The sequence below is a fragment of the Heptranchias perlo genome, chromosome 43 (assembly GCF_035084215.1).
Source record: "Heptranchias perlo isolate sHepPer1 chromosome 43, sHepPer1.hap1, whole genome shotgun sequence".
Taxonomy (NCBI): Eukaryota; Metazoa; Chordata; class Chondrichthyes; order Hexanchiformes; family Hexanchidae; genus Heptranchias; species Heptranchias perlo.
Genome location: NC_090367.1, coordinates 1,879,183 through 1,893,938, shown reverse-complemented (window position 1 = coordinate 1,893,938; position 14,756 = coordinate 1,879,183). Strand labels below are relative to the sequence as shown.

Below are 14,756 nucleotides of genomic sequence, written 5' to 3'. Positions count from 1 at the left end.
TGTGTCTGTGATTCCCCCACACACACAGTGATGGGACAGGGGTCTGTGTCTGTGATTCCCCCACACACAGTGATGGGACAGGGGTCTGTGTCTGTGATTCCCCCACACACACAGTGATGGGACAGGGGTCTGTGTCTGTGATTCCCCCACACAGTGATGGGACAGGGGTCTGTGTCTGTGATTCCCCCACACAGTGATGGGACAGGGGTCTGTGTCTGTGATTCCCCCACACACAGTGATGGGACAGGGGTCTGTGTCTGTGATTCCCCCACACACACAGTGATGGGACAGGGGTCTGTGTCTGTGATTCCCCCACACACAGTGATGGGACGGGGGTCTGTGTCTGTGATTCCCCCACACACAGTGATGGGACGGGGGGTCTGTGTCTGTGATTCCCCCACACACACAGTGATGGGACGGGGGTCTGTGTCTGTGATTCCCCCACACACATAGTGATGGGACAGGGGTCTGTGTCTGTGATTCCCCCACACAGTGATGGGACGGGGGTCTGTGCCTATGTGGTTTTAGCTGGTTAAACTCCAGCAATGCCCCTATCCACACTTGATGCTCCCTGAGCCTCGGATCTTGCGAACCTGCGTTTGAACCCGCGGGACATGTGGGGCTGCAGAGGGAGATCATGCACTCGATGTCAGGCAAACTGCTACTCACCCTCAGTGGCTCAACTCAAAAAATCAAACATGGGGACAGCTGTCTGACCAAAGAAAACAATTCACGAGCTGTAACCTCTGACGCCTTGCCTCTCGCAGTTAACCCCTCGTATCCTGGAGGCTTATCAGAACGTTGCCCAACTTGCCCTCACGGAAACCAAGATGAAGTTCATTCAGGCCTGGCAGTCCCTCCCGGAGTTCGGACTGTCCTACTTCGTCGTCAGGTAGCGGTCACAGCGTTCTTTACGTTTGAAACTGATTTTAAAGGACGGTAAACCGATCGCGGTGTCCAGTGCGTGGGAGCGTGCAGGTAGAATCTTTACCCGGTCTCATTATGAGGAAAGAAAGAAAGGACTCCCGTTTCTCCAGCGCCTTTCACCACCTCAGGACGTCCCAAAGCGCTTTACAACCAATGAAGTACTTTAGAAGTATGGTCACTGTTGTAATGTAGGAAAGACGGCAGCCAATTTGCACACAGCAAGATCCCACAAACAGCAATGTGATAATGACCGGATGATCTGTGTTTTAGTGATGTTGGTTGAGGGACAAATATTGGCCCCAGGACACCAGGGAGAACTCCCCTGCTCTTCTTCCAATAGTGGCCCGTGGGATCTTGTACGCCCACCTGAGAGGGGCTGACGGGGCCTCGTTTTAGCGTCGCATCCGAAAGACGGCACCTCCGACGGTGCAGCACTCCCCTCTGCACTGACATCGGCCTGGCTTTTGTGCTCAAGTCGCTGGAGTCGGGACTTTAACCCACGACCTTCTGACTTAAGAGGGGCGAGTGCTACCCGTTGAGGCACGGCTGACGCCTCAAGCATCAAGGGCAAGCTGATCTCAGCCAAGGAGGTGATCCGAGCACCACTCCCGGCTTCCCTGGGGTGGGGGAAGGTGAAATCAGCCAGGCTTTCCTGCTTCTTATCACTATCTGACGGAAGCGTGCGTGAATGTCGGATGGGGACAGGATCGGGCTCGGCTGCGATGCCTCCCACAGTCGGATAGTCCGCTGACCCTCGCACTGCAAGAATGATGGTGACTTGGCTGAGGGACCAGAGGGATCGCGCGCGCAATCGAACGCCTCCCGATCGGGGCGCAATTTAGGCAGCTGTTGGCTGGGTGGCGTGGAGAGGCCTGGAGCTGGTTTGTGACGGTGTGACTGTTTGGGACAGGTTCAAGGGCTGTAAGAAGGATGAGGTGTTGGGCATCGCTCCGAACCGGCTGATCCGCATCGACCTGAACGTGGGGGACGTGGTGAAGATGTGGCGTTTCAACAACATGAGGCAGTGGAACGTCAACTGGGACATCCGACAGGTACGGGGAGGGGGGGGTGGGGGCTTTTTAGATTTATTACTGACCTTTTTACGTCAAGAAAACAAAGAACTTGCATTCCTACCGGGCCTTTCACAATCTCCGGACGTCCCAAAGCGCTTTACAGCCAATTAAGTACTTTTTTTTTTGAAGTGTAGTCACTGTTGTGATGTAGGAAACGCGGCAGCCAATTTGCGCACAGCAAGATCCCACAAACAGCAAAGTGATAAATGACCAGGTAATGTGTTTTTTTAGTGGTGTTGGTTGAAAGATAAATGTTGGCCCCAGGACACCGGGGAGAACGCCTCCGGTCTTCTTTGAAAGAGTGGCCGTGGGATCGTTTACGTCCATCCGAGAGGTCGGACGGGGCCTCGGTTTAATGTCTCATCCGAGCGATGGCCCCTCCGGCAGTGCAGCGCTCCCTCGGTACTGGCACTGGGAGTGTCGGCCTGGATTATGGGCTCAAATCTCTGGAGTGGGGACTTGAACCCACGACCTTCTGACTCAGAGGCGAGAGAGAGGGAGACCCACTGAGCCAGAACAGCACGGTGATTCGAAGCACCTGTAGCTCCACGGGCAAATGCACTGCCCAGTGCGGTCCCAACCCACACCGACCGCGGAGGGTCCCGGGTGTTGAGTTAGGAACAGGAGGAGGCCGTTCTGCCCCTCGAGCCTGTTCCGCCATTCAATTAGACCTTGGCTCTGCTTACTTGATCTCAGCTGGGGCCGGTGTTTGAGGACTTCAGTTAATCTCAGCTTCCCCGCCCTGGTTAGGGAAAGATTGAGAAAAAATTGGGTTCAGGAAAATCAACTTTTTAAAAAAAAAATGAATAAGTCAAACCAAGTTAATGGGCCTTAACTTGGAATGTGTCCCTCCTCTTTCTGAGCCCCTTACCTTGCTGATGTACCTCACAGAGAGTGCTGGATAGTACAAGGGAAAACATCAGTAACTTACTCTTTACGAGATGTTTTCACCAAGGGAGTGTCTTGAGACAAGCAGAGAGGGGCTGAGTCACGATGGAGAGAGAGAGAGAGAGAGAAGGAGGGCGAGAGTGATGTATCAGAGAGAGAGAGAGAGAGAGAGAGGCTGAACCACAGAGAGGTAAGCAAGAGACTTATTGACAGGGGCATATCTGAGAGAGTGTGAATCATAGCAGATATCAGTGACAGGGACAAAGCGTCTCATTCATGGACCACGTCAGACTCTGACTGATTTACAAACGGTGTCACATGAGGAAGGGATGTGGTTCGCACAAAATCTAAACAAAAAAATGGTGCTGTTGGATTCAGTAAAACGTAGGTTTTTTTTGGGTTAGTGACCAACCCTTAACTTGGCTGCTGTACCGTCCTGTCAGACAGTCCCCGTTCCTCCCCCATTCCCAGATCAGCTTACAGTCTCTTTACACAATGCAGTCTCAGGGATCCATGACCACAATAAAAAAACATTCTGTTCTACAAAAAAAGATCTGTGCTCCCCCCCCCCACCCCCCAGGCCGTGCTCTTAGATATTTTGTCATCTCCTCTCCTGGATTATTTTTAGGGCATTTATTGCTGAGCCCTGTGTGTTCACCAAGCTGGTGTAACAGGCTGGCCTCTGGTCACAGACTAATGGAGGCTGCCTCTTTGAACTCACTGCACTGAACCAAATTAAATACCAGGTTTAGAATCGTACAGCACAGAAGGAGGCCATTCGGCCCATCGTACCTGTGCCGGCTCTTTTGAAAGAGCTGTTCAATTAGCCCCACTCCCCCCTGCTCTTTCCCCATTGCCCTTTTCGAGTATTTATCCAGTTCCCTTTTGAAAGTTATTATTGAATCTGCTACCACCGCCCTTTCAGGCAGCACATTCATGACAACTCGCTGCGTAAAAAAAACATTCTCCTCGTCTTCCCCAATGATCTTAAATCTCTATCTTCTGGCTGCCGACCCTCTCGCTGGTGAAAATGTATTTGTTTATTTGCGAAAGTTTAATTTACATTCCTCGTCGTTTTTGTTCTCAGGTCGCGATTGAGTTTGACGAAAACATCAACATTGCCTTCAGCTGCCTGACAGCTGGCTGCAAGATAGTCCACGAGTATATTGGCGGTTACATCTTCATGTCCACCCGCTCCAAGGACCAGAGCGAGACCCTTAACGAAGAACTCTTTCACAAACTAACGGGCGGACACGAGGCCCTTTGAGTCACACTCTGTCTCTGGGAGACACCACTATTCATTACAGAACAAAAGGGCTTTGTGTGTCTTAAAAAAAAATAATAGTTTTCAACTTTGAATGCTAACTGAATTAATCCCTGCTAATCCAACAAGCTGTACACGACACAGCTGTACCAGCGAAGGAAGGGCCACCCTTGCACATGCGTACCTGTACCATCAGGGGGTGCTTAAGATAATTCTTAATAGCCGTTACTGAGGGAGGTCTTTCGTCATGTGCAGTCACTCCTGGTACCATCACTTATCAATTCTTTTTCGTTTTAAAGCCTTTTCCCCCCCCCTCTCCACGCCTGCTGCAATGAACTGTGAAAGAGTTGTTAGTCCTGCTTTCTCCGTCACATCCTTCCCTCTCATTCCCCATCTCTCTCCTTTACCCTCTCTTCCCCTTCTATCTCTCTCCTTTCTTTCCTTTGTGTTTTCTCTCCTCTCATCTCCCCCTTCCTTCTCTCTCTCTCATTCTTTCTCTCTAACTCCTTTCCCCCTTAACGTAGAATGTGCAGCACAGAGACAGGCCATTCGGCCCAACTGGTGTACGCCGGTGTTTATGCTGCACATGAATCTCCTTACTTCATCGAACCCTATCCATTTCTCGCTGTCTCTCTCACACGCACTCTTCATCTCTCTCTTTATATCTCTGTCAGAGACTAGTAATACAATAGTTAAACTGATCACCTTCTGGCCTTGTTGTGGTTCTGTTTGATCCTGACGGCCAAACACAGAATGACATTTGCCTGCTAGGAACTGGCTTGCGTTGTGGAGTGGGGAGTCCTTTGGCTGTGGGGATGGGGAATCAGTCCTGCTCTGTCTCAATCGCACAGCGAGCGACAGCTGTCGCTAACCACAGCCCCCGTGCAGGGATAAGGTCTTAAAATGAACAGCCCTTCAAGTGAGCAAGTCTGTCTTTGACCTGACTTTTCACTCAGCAAGAATTAGGGCTCGCACTTTGTCCAGGTGACGTGAATCCCAATCGGGATTTAGCACCGCCTGTTGATGCGCACAATGAGCTGGTTCACGGGGTGGAGAAAAACTACGACGAGGCACAGAGACTGGCAGGGGCAAGAATGTTGAGAAACACTTGAGGATCGTTTTGGGAAGAAAAGTCCTTTCAACTCAGCCAATCACTTTGACTCTCAGTCTCTCTGCCGCTGGAGGGGAACTCACGCACTGGTGGATGACTTGGATTGAGGAGGATCATGGAGAGGGCTGAAGTTGACCACCTTGTGTTTGGGGTTAAAGAGCCCAGCCATTCATACCAGTAACTCCAAATAAGCATGTAACTGATCTTACCATAGAATCCCAATGGACCAAACCCCTTCCCATTTACTCCCACTGTAGAGAATCCCAATGGACCAAACCCCTTCCCATTCACTCCCACTGTACACAATCCCAATGGGCGAAACCCCTTCCCATTCACTCCCACTGTACACAATCCCAATGGGTGAAACCCCTTCCCATTCACTCCCACTGTACACAATCCCAATGGGTGAAACCCCTTCCCATTCACTCCCACTGTACACAATCCCAATGGACCAAACCCCTTCCCATTCACTCTCATTGTACAGAATCCCAATGGACCAAACCCCTTCCCATTCTCTCCCACTGTACAGAATCCCAGTGGAGGGTGGAAAACTGTGAAAAATAATTGTATTTGTCAGTTGTTTTCGGTGAGATGTGCAGACTGAGAGCTGCACATTCACTTTTTGTTCGGATCTCCAAAGAAGTTTATCAGGCTTCAGCTCTGTAGTTACCTTAGGAAGACTCCTTCCCCACTGGGAGACGAGGGTGGGGACCTGTTTGCGGCTGAACTCGTGGAGAATTCGTACATACCTGGCTCTGGCGGTGGCTGCTGTGGTGACTCATGCTCCGCCACTGTTCCCACTTGTTATTCTGAAACGGGAATACATTACCCCGCAGTATCCCGGTCCCTTCACATCGCTACTGAACATGAAGAACACTCCTAGTTGGAAAACCGGAGTCAACAGCCACCTCTTGTGGATTCAGCAAATGTCACCTGCAGATATCAGAACAGCTTTGTGTGAAAAAGACGAGAAATCAGAGTGACGATGTATATACCACGCACCTCATAACAGGGCACAGACAGAAACAGAACGTACTAGAGCATTCTAAACACACAGTTTTTATATTCCTTTTTAATAATTCAAACTAACAAGTTATATTTATGCAATAAAATGTTTTTTTTTGCCACTCAGTGTTTTGGTTTATTGCGTCTGTTTAAAGTGTAACCCCTCCCAAAATATTTGGGCCTTTAATTCCCTCCGCGCACAGACTGGTTCATGTGCTCGAGTTAAATTCCCATCCTGGCTGTTTTAACAAAGCTGCTAACCTATTTAAAATAAATACATTAATGACTGTGTTAAATTGTACAGGTACATGTGCTAAAAAATATACCGCTTTGGATATTGTTGAGGGGGATGACTTATCAGGGGAAGGCAGCAGCAGCCAACTTCCTGGCACCAGGGGTAGCTCTGCTGCACAGGCTGGGAGGAAAAAGAGTGGAAGAGCTATAGTGGTAGGGGATTCTATCGTAAGGGGAACAGACAGGCGTTTCTGTGGCCGTAAACGTGACTCCAGGATGGTTTGTTGCCTCCCTGGTGCCAGGGTCATGGATGTCACTGAGCGGCTACAGGGCATTCTCAAGGGGGAGGGTGAGCAGGCAGAGGTCGTGGTCCACATTGGGACCAACGACATAGGTAGGAAGGGAGATGAGGTCCTGCATCAAGAATTTAGAGAGCTAGGTAGCAGATTAAAGAGCAGGACCTCAAAGGTTGTAATCTCTGGATTACTCCCAGTGCCACGGGCTAGTGAGTATAGAAATAGGAGGATAGAACAGATGAATGCGTGGCTAAAGAGTTGGTGCAGGAGGGAGGGTTTCAGTTTCCTGGATCACTGGGCCTGCTTCTGGGGAAGGTGGGACTTGTACAAGTCGGACGGGTTGCACCTGAACCAGAGCGGGACAAATATCCTTGCGGGGAGGTTTGCTAGCACTGTTGGGGGGGGTTTAAACTAACTTGGCAGGGGGATGGGATACAGAGTGGAGCTACAATAGGGGGTGATGTGCAGCCAAATATAGAGAAAAAAACAAGTCAGCTTGGAAGACAGGGCAAATATGTGAGGGCAAGGCTGGATGGCATCTATTTTAATGCAAGGAGTCTTGCGAATAAGGTGGATGAACTGAAGGTGTTGATAAACACATGGGAGTATGATATTGTTGCTGTCACAGAGACATGGTTGAGGGAGGGGCAAGACTGGCAGCTCAATATTCCGGGGTACAGAATCTTCAGGCGAGACAGAGGGGGAGGTATAAGAGGAGGGGGGGTCGCAATATTAATTAAAGAATCAATTACTGCCATAAGGAGGGATGATATATTAGCAGGTTCCTCTAATGAGGCCATATGGGTGGAGCTTAAAAACAAAAAGGGGGCAAGCACTTTGATGGGAGTGTACTATAGGCCCCCAAACAGTCAGGGGGAGATCGAGGAACAGATATGTAGGCCAATCTCAGAAAATTGTGCAAATAATAGGGTAATAATCGTGGGGGATTTCAACTTCCCCAATATTAACTGGGAAACTCAGAGTGTAAAAGGCTTAGAGGGTACAAAATTCTTAACGTGCATCCAGGAGAGCATTTTGAGCCAGCATGTAGAAAGTCCTACAAGAGAGGGGGCGGTACTGGACCTAATTCTAGGGAATGTGGCCGGCCAAGTGGAAGAAGTGCTAGTAGGTGAGCACTTTGGTGACAGTGACCATAATTCGGTGAGATTTAAGGTGGTCATGGAAAAGGACAGGGAGGGGCCGGAAATAAAGGTTCTAAATTGGGGGAAGGCCGATTTTAATAGGATAAGGCAGGATCTGGCCAAAATGGACTGGGATCAGCTGCTTGTAGGAAAATCCGCATCGGAGCAATGGGAGTCTTTCAGAAGGGAGATTGAGACCATACAATGGCAACATGTTCCCGTAAAGGTCAAGGGTGGTTCCAAGAACTCCAGGGAACCTTGGATGTCAGGGGATATACGAGAATGGATTAGGAAAAAAAGGAGGGCTTTTGGCAGATACAAAAGGCTAAAGACGGAGGAAGCCCTAGAGGAGTACAAAAAGTGCAGGGGGATACTTAAAAAAGAAATTAGGAGATCAAGGAGGGGCCATGAAATAACACTGGCGAGCAAAATAAAGGAAAATCCTAAGATGTTTTGTAAGTATATTAAGGGTAAGAGGATGACTAGGGAAAAAATAGGGCCCATTAGGGACAAAAATGGCAATCTGTGTGTGGAGCCGGCAGATGTAGGAGGGGTTCTAAATGAATTTTTTGCATCTGTTTTCACTATGGAGAAGGACGATGTAGACATAGAAATACGGCAGGGGGACTGTGATATACTCGAACATATGAACATCGAGCGGGAGGAGGTATTGGCGGTTTTAGCAGGCCTAAAAATGGATAAATCCCCAGGCCCGGACAAAATGTATCCCAGGCTACTGTGTGAGGCAAAGGAGGAGATTGCGGGGGCTCTGACACATATATTCAGAACCTCTCTGGCCACAGGGGATGTGCCAGAGGACTGGAGAACCGCTAATGTAGTACCATTATTCAAGAAGGGGAGTAGGGAAAAACTGGGGAACTACAGGCCAGTGAGCCTAACATCAGTGGTAGGAAAATTATTGGAAAAAATTCTGAAGGACAAAATTAGTCTCCACTTGGAGAAGCAAGGATTAATCAGGGATAGTCAACATGGCTTTGTCAAGGGAAGATCATGTCTGACTAATTTGATTGAATTTTTTGAGGGGGTGACTAGGCGTGTGGATGAGGGTAACGCAGTGGATGTGGTATACATGGATTTCAGTAAGGCCTTCGATAAAGTCCCCCACAGGAGACTGGTCAAGAAGGTACGAGCCCATGGAATCCAGGGTGCCTTGGCACTTTGGATACAAAACTGGCTTAGTGGCAGAAGGCAGAGGGTGATGGTCGAAGGTTGTTTTTGTGACTGGAAGCCTGTGGCCAGTGGGGTACCACAGGGATCGGTGCTGGGTCCCTTGCTGTTTGTGGTCTACATTAATGACTTGGATATGAATGTAAAAGGTATGATCAGTAAGTTCGCTGATGATACAAAGATTGGTAGGGTGGTAAATAGTGAGGAGGATAGCCTCAGTCTGCAGGACGATATAGATGGGTTGGTCAGATGGGCGGAACAGTGGCAAATGGAATTTAACCCGGAAAAGTGCGAGGTGATGCACTTTGGAGGGACTAACAAGGCAAGGGAATACACAATGAATGGGAGGACCCTAGGCAAGACAGAGGGTCAGAGGGATCTTGGTGTGCAAGTTCACAGATCCCTGAAGGCGGCGGAACAGGTAGATAAGGTGGTAAAGAAGGCATATGGGATACTTGCCTTTATTAGCCGAGGCATAGAATATAAGAGCAAGGAGGTTATGATGGAGCTGTATAAAACACTGGTTAGGCCACAGCTGGAGTACTGTGTGCAGTTCTGGTCGCCACACTACAGGAAGGATGTGATCGCTTTGGAGAGGGTGCAGAGGAGATTCACCAGGATGTTACCAGGGCTGGAGCGCTTCAGCTATGAAGAGAGACTGGGAAGATTGGGTTTGTTTTCCTTGGAGCAGAGGAGGCTGAGGGGGGACATGATTGAGGTGTACAAAATTATGAGGGGCACAGATAGGATGGATACTAAGGAGCTTTTTCCCTTCGTTGAGGGTTCTATAACAAGGGGACATAGATTCAAGGTAAAAGGCGGGAGGTTTAGAGGGGATTTGAGAAAGAACTTTTTCACCCAGAGGGTGGTTGGAGTCTGGAACTCACTGCCTGAAAGGGTTGTGGAGGCAGGAACCCTCACAACATTCAAGAAGCATTTGGATGAGCACTTGAAATGCCATAGCATACAAGGCTACGGACCAAATGCTGGAATATGGGATTAGAGTAGAAGGGCTGATGGCCGGCGCGGACACGATGGGCCGAAGGGCCTCTATCCGTGCTGTATAACTCTATGACTCTATGACTCTATGACTCTAAAAATAGCACACAGAGGGAATTCAACCCCAGGGTGTAAGAACCAGTGCCGGGTTTCTAGACAAGTCATAAACAAATATTTCCTCAGATCCCAATCTGTAACAAAATCATACCCCTGACTCTAAAGAATGTCTTTACAATTTCACTAGAGACAGGGATGAGAGGAAATCACTCCGCCTCTTACTTTCCCAGATCTTACTTTCTGGATTGTGGTACAGTATCCTGAGAGCAATGCATGGTTTCAACTGACCTTTGTCAAGGATTAGAAAAGACCTTTCAGACCACTGGCACTTGTCACTCTTTACCATACCCCTCCCATTGAAGCCCATCTCTCCAATACCCTACCCCTCCCATTGAAGCCCATCTCTCCAATACCCTACCCCTCCCATTGAAGCCCATCTCTCCAGTACCCTACCCCTCCCATTGAAGCCCATCTCTCCAATACCCTACCCCTCCCATTGAAGCCCATCTCTCCAGTACCCTACCCCTCCCATTGAAACCCATCCCTCCAGTACCCTACCCCTCCCATTGAAGCCCATCCCTCCAGTACCCTACCCCTCCCATTGAAGCCCATCCCTCCATTACCCTACCTCTCCCATTGAAGCCCATCCCTCCAGTACCCTACCCCTCCCATTGAAACCCATCCCTTCAGTACCCTACCCCTCCCATTGAAGCCCATCCCTCCATTACCCTACCTCTCCCATTGAAGCCCATCCCTCCAGTACCCTACCTCTCCCATTGAAACCCATCCCTCCCTCCAGTACCCTACCCCTCCCATTGAAGCCCATCCCTCCAGTACCCTACCCCTCACATTGAAACCCATCCCTCCAGTACCCTACCCCTCCCATTGAAGCCCATCACTCCAGTACCCTACCCCTCCCATTGAAGCCCATCCCTCCATTACCCTACCTCTCCCATTGAAGCCCATCCCTCCAGTACCCTACCTCTCCCATTGAAACCCATCCCTCCCTCCAGTACCCTACCCCTCCCATTGAAGCCCATCCCTCCAGTACCCTACCCCTCCCATTGAAGCCCATCCCTCCAGTACCCTACCCCTCCCATTGAAGCCCATCCCTCCATTACCCTACCCCTCCCATTGAAGCCCATCCCTCCAGTACCCTACCCCTCCCATTGAAGCCCATCCCTCCAGTACCCTACCCCTCCCATTGAAGCCCATCCCTCCAGTACCCTACCTCTCCCATTGAAGCCCATCCCTCCAGTACCCTACCCCTCCCATTGAAGCCCATCCCTCCAGTACCCTACCCCTCCCATTGAAGCCCATCCCTCCAGTACCCTACCTCTCCCATTGAAGCCCATCCCTCCAGTACCCTACCCCTCCCATTGAAGCCCATCCCTCCAGTACCCTACCCCTCCCATTGAAACCCATCCCTCCAGTACCCTACCTCTCCCATTGAAGCCCATCCCTCCAGTACCCTACCCATCCCTCCAGTACCCTACCCCTCCTATTGAAACCCTTCCCTCCAGTACCCTACCTCTCCCATTGAAACCCTTCCCTCCAATCCCCTAGCTCTCCCGGTGACGCTCAACCCTCTCACTTTGACCTCTCAATACCTGATTCAAAAGTAGCCCAGGTAGAGATGCAGATCTCTGACCGTGTTAGGAAGGGGGGTTGGGGGGAGGCAGCTGAGTACTGGAGTCTTGTCACAATGTCCGTTTCCCACTTTTAATGTTCCGGTGATGCTGCCTTGGAATGCAATGCAGGAAAGTCTCTCCCTTTACCCAACGTGTCCTCTCACCTCCATCTATACTGATAGATGCCCAGTTTTGCAGGAATTGGAATTGGAAATCGATGGGGTGGTTGTTGGTTTGTGTCTGAAGGGGGACTCCATGGTTACTAATTGGCAATTGTAGGGGATTGTGGTTAGGGGGTTCAGTGCAGGACAGGGTATCTGTGACCAAAGCCTGCACCTTAGGAAAGTAAGAATCATTGTGATTTATCTTTGTCTGTTTCTCTGTCTGACTTTGTCAGTCTCTGTGTAAATTCTCTCTGTGTATGTTTCTTTCTCTCTGCATCAGTTCCGTATATTGGTCTATTTTAGTCTTTATCTCTGTCTGAATCTCACTATCTTTCTCGATCGGTATCTGTCCCTATTCAGTGTGTATCTTTCTGTATTTATCAGTCAATCTCTCTATCTGTATCTCTGAATCTCATTCTGCCTTTCTCTGTACCTGTCTGCCTATGTCAGTACCACCTCTCAGTCTGTCTCCCTCCTCTCTCCCTCTCTGTCTCTCTGTCTCTATCTGGTCTGTCTCTCCCTCTCTATTCATCTCTCCCTCACTCTCTCCCTCTGTCCCCCTCTCTTCTTCTCTTCCCCCTCTCTTTCTCTCCCTCTCTTCCCCTCCCTCTCTCTTCCCCTCCTCTCTCTCTCTCTCCTTCTCTCTTCCCTCCCCCTCTCTCCCTACAGTTTATATCCTGTGTTGTAAGCTGTAACCGTGTTAGTTCAGATGATCTATGAGTAATATTGTTCTATAGTGTGCCTCATAAATCAGCCTGGGTTTGTAATGAAAAGCCCCAGAATGGAGCCGAACCACAGTGGCTGTTTGCTAATACTCTCTGGAATGTGCAGCTGGGCCTGCCCCTGCAGCCTGAATCATATTAAACCAGCCCCCGGAACTCTCCGCTTGTCCAAATTGACTGCATGAAGTGATGGGTTTGTGGATCGGCAGCTGCCTCACTTGGCACTGGGACCCACCATCTGTGTTCAGTTAGCTGCAGGAGGGGAGGGGGTTAATGCTGAACACAGGTGAGCATCCAAAAAAAAAGGTTAATGCGCTCGGTGACCATGGCAACACGTGCCACCTGGTTTCAAGGCTCCTCCCTTTGATTCTCTAAAAAGCTCACACACACACACAGCGCTGCTGGTAGTCTCAGATAAGATCTCCCCAAACCTCTTTGTGCATTGAGATGATTGGTCTTTATAACCAGGTCCCTCTCTGCTGACTGTTCTCATACAGATCATTTAACACTCGCCGTCAACTTGCATCCATAGAACAGTAAGAAAATACTTGCATTTATATAGCGCCTTTCACATCCTCAGTTCATCCCAAAGCGCTCTACAGCCAATGAAGTGTAACGACTACAATGCACTGAATTCAAAATCTTTGTTTTCAAATCCTTCCACAGATCACTGCAGCTGCCTTCAGGATATAGGGAAGGCTAATCATTGACCACTGTGTAGTACAGTCCATGATGTGGAGATGCCGGTGATGGACTGGGGTTGACAATTGTAAACAATTTTACAACACCAAGTTATAGTCCAGCAATTTTATTTTAAATTCACAAGCTTTCGGAGATTTTCTCCTTCCTCAGGCAAATGTTTCAAGATCTCCAGTGCAGTGTGCTGACACAGGTTAACACTGGAATTTATTGGTGGGGTCAGGCTTGGCCTCTTATCCATTCCACCCCCCCTCCCCTTTGCCCCACATTTAGCGGCTGTGCCTACAGCTGCCTTGGTCTTAAGCTCTGGAATTCCTGCTCCGCCCCTCCCTAGAACCTACCTCTTTGACCAAGCAGATTCAGTCGCAACTCTCAAAAGGGGAATTGGGTCTGTACTTGAAAAGGAAAAAAAAAACTTGCAGGGCTACGGGGAAAGAGCAGGGGGAGAGTGGGACTAATTGGATAGCTCTTCCAAAGAGCCGGCACAGGCACGATGGGCCCAATGGCCGCCTTCTGTGCTGTATGATTCTACCCCTCCCCTCCCAAAAAAAAATTCAGTATGTTGTTGATTTTCTAACTTGCTGCAACAGCGCTTCCCAAGAAAACAGAGCCAGCAGCAAGAAAGGGGTCAGAGGTGACAGCTGGGTCTCATTGAGTAGATTGTCAATGACAGGGAGGGGGAGGCAATTCTGTTTTCCTAAATTTAGACCGTTTCAGGTTTTCAGCAACGAGGGGTTTAAGATAAAAGTCACGGACGTGAAAGACGAGTGAAGTGTTTGAACGATTCCCCCACCACTCACATCACCCTCACAACATTCCAATCCCTTTCTTGTGTGGAAGGCGAGTTTCGTCATGCCCCCACCTTGAACATTCGCCAATTCCCTTCTGCTGTATCTCACGGAGCAGGAATGTCAGCCTCAGGTCAGCGCCCCACAGCTGGCGGATGTCACGCCGAGGTTTTGTGCCTTTATAAGGAGGAGCATCGCACTCCAATACCAAGAATTGTGTGCGAGGTCTCCCTGCAACTGGAACAGGGCAGGAACCCAGCGGGACCCCGGGAGGGGCTCAGAGGCACAAAGAACGTCAACTTTCAGGGGCCAGCCTGTCCCGCGTTTACTGACAACTCATTCTGAGAAGACAACTTTTTCCAAACAGGAAAAGAAAGATTCAGTGAAAACATTTCTCTCCTCGGATTTTTTTTTTTTGGTCGCCTAGTGTCTGACTCGACTGGAAACCCATCCACACACTCCACAGTCTTCGAACCAAACTACTGAGAATTCCACATAAATGGAGTTGATCCCACTTACCCAGACCCAGATAAAAAGGTGCAGGTTTAAGGAACCCCCCCCCCCCCCA

At 49.5% G+C, this 14,756-nt stretch overlaps 1 protein-coding gene across 1 annotated transcript in view; it reads left to right on the top strand.

The window, feature by feature from the left end:
* LOC137306403 (fermitin family homolog 3-like) overlaps positions 1 to 6,390 on the top strand; it is a 37,265-nt gene extending 30,875 nt beyond the window's left edge. The window contains exons 13-15 of the mRNA XM_067975575.1: positions 768 to 892; positions 1,838 to 1,979; positions 3,976 to 6,390. Of these exons, the coding sequence (XP_067831676.1) occupies positions 768 to 892; positions 1,838 to 1,979; positions 3,976 to 4,155 (447 nt within the window). The 3' untranslated portion in view covers positions 4,156 to 6,390. The remainder of the gene's footprint in view (positions 1 to 767; positions 893 to 1,837; positions 1,980 to 3,975) is intronic.
* Positions 6,391 to 14,756: the final 8,366 nt, after the last annotated feature.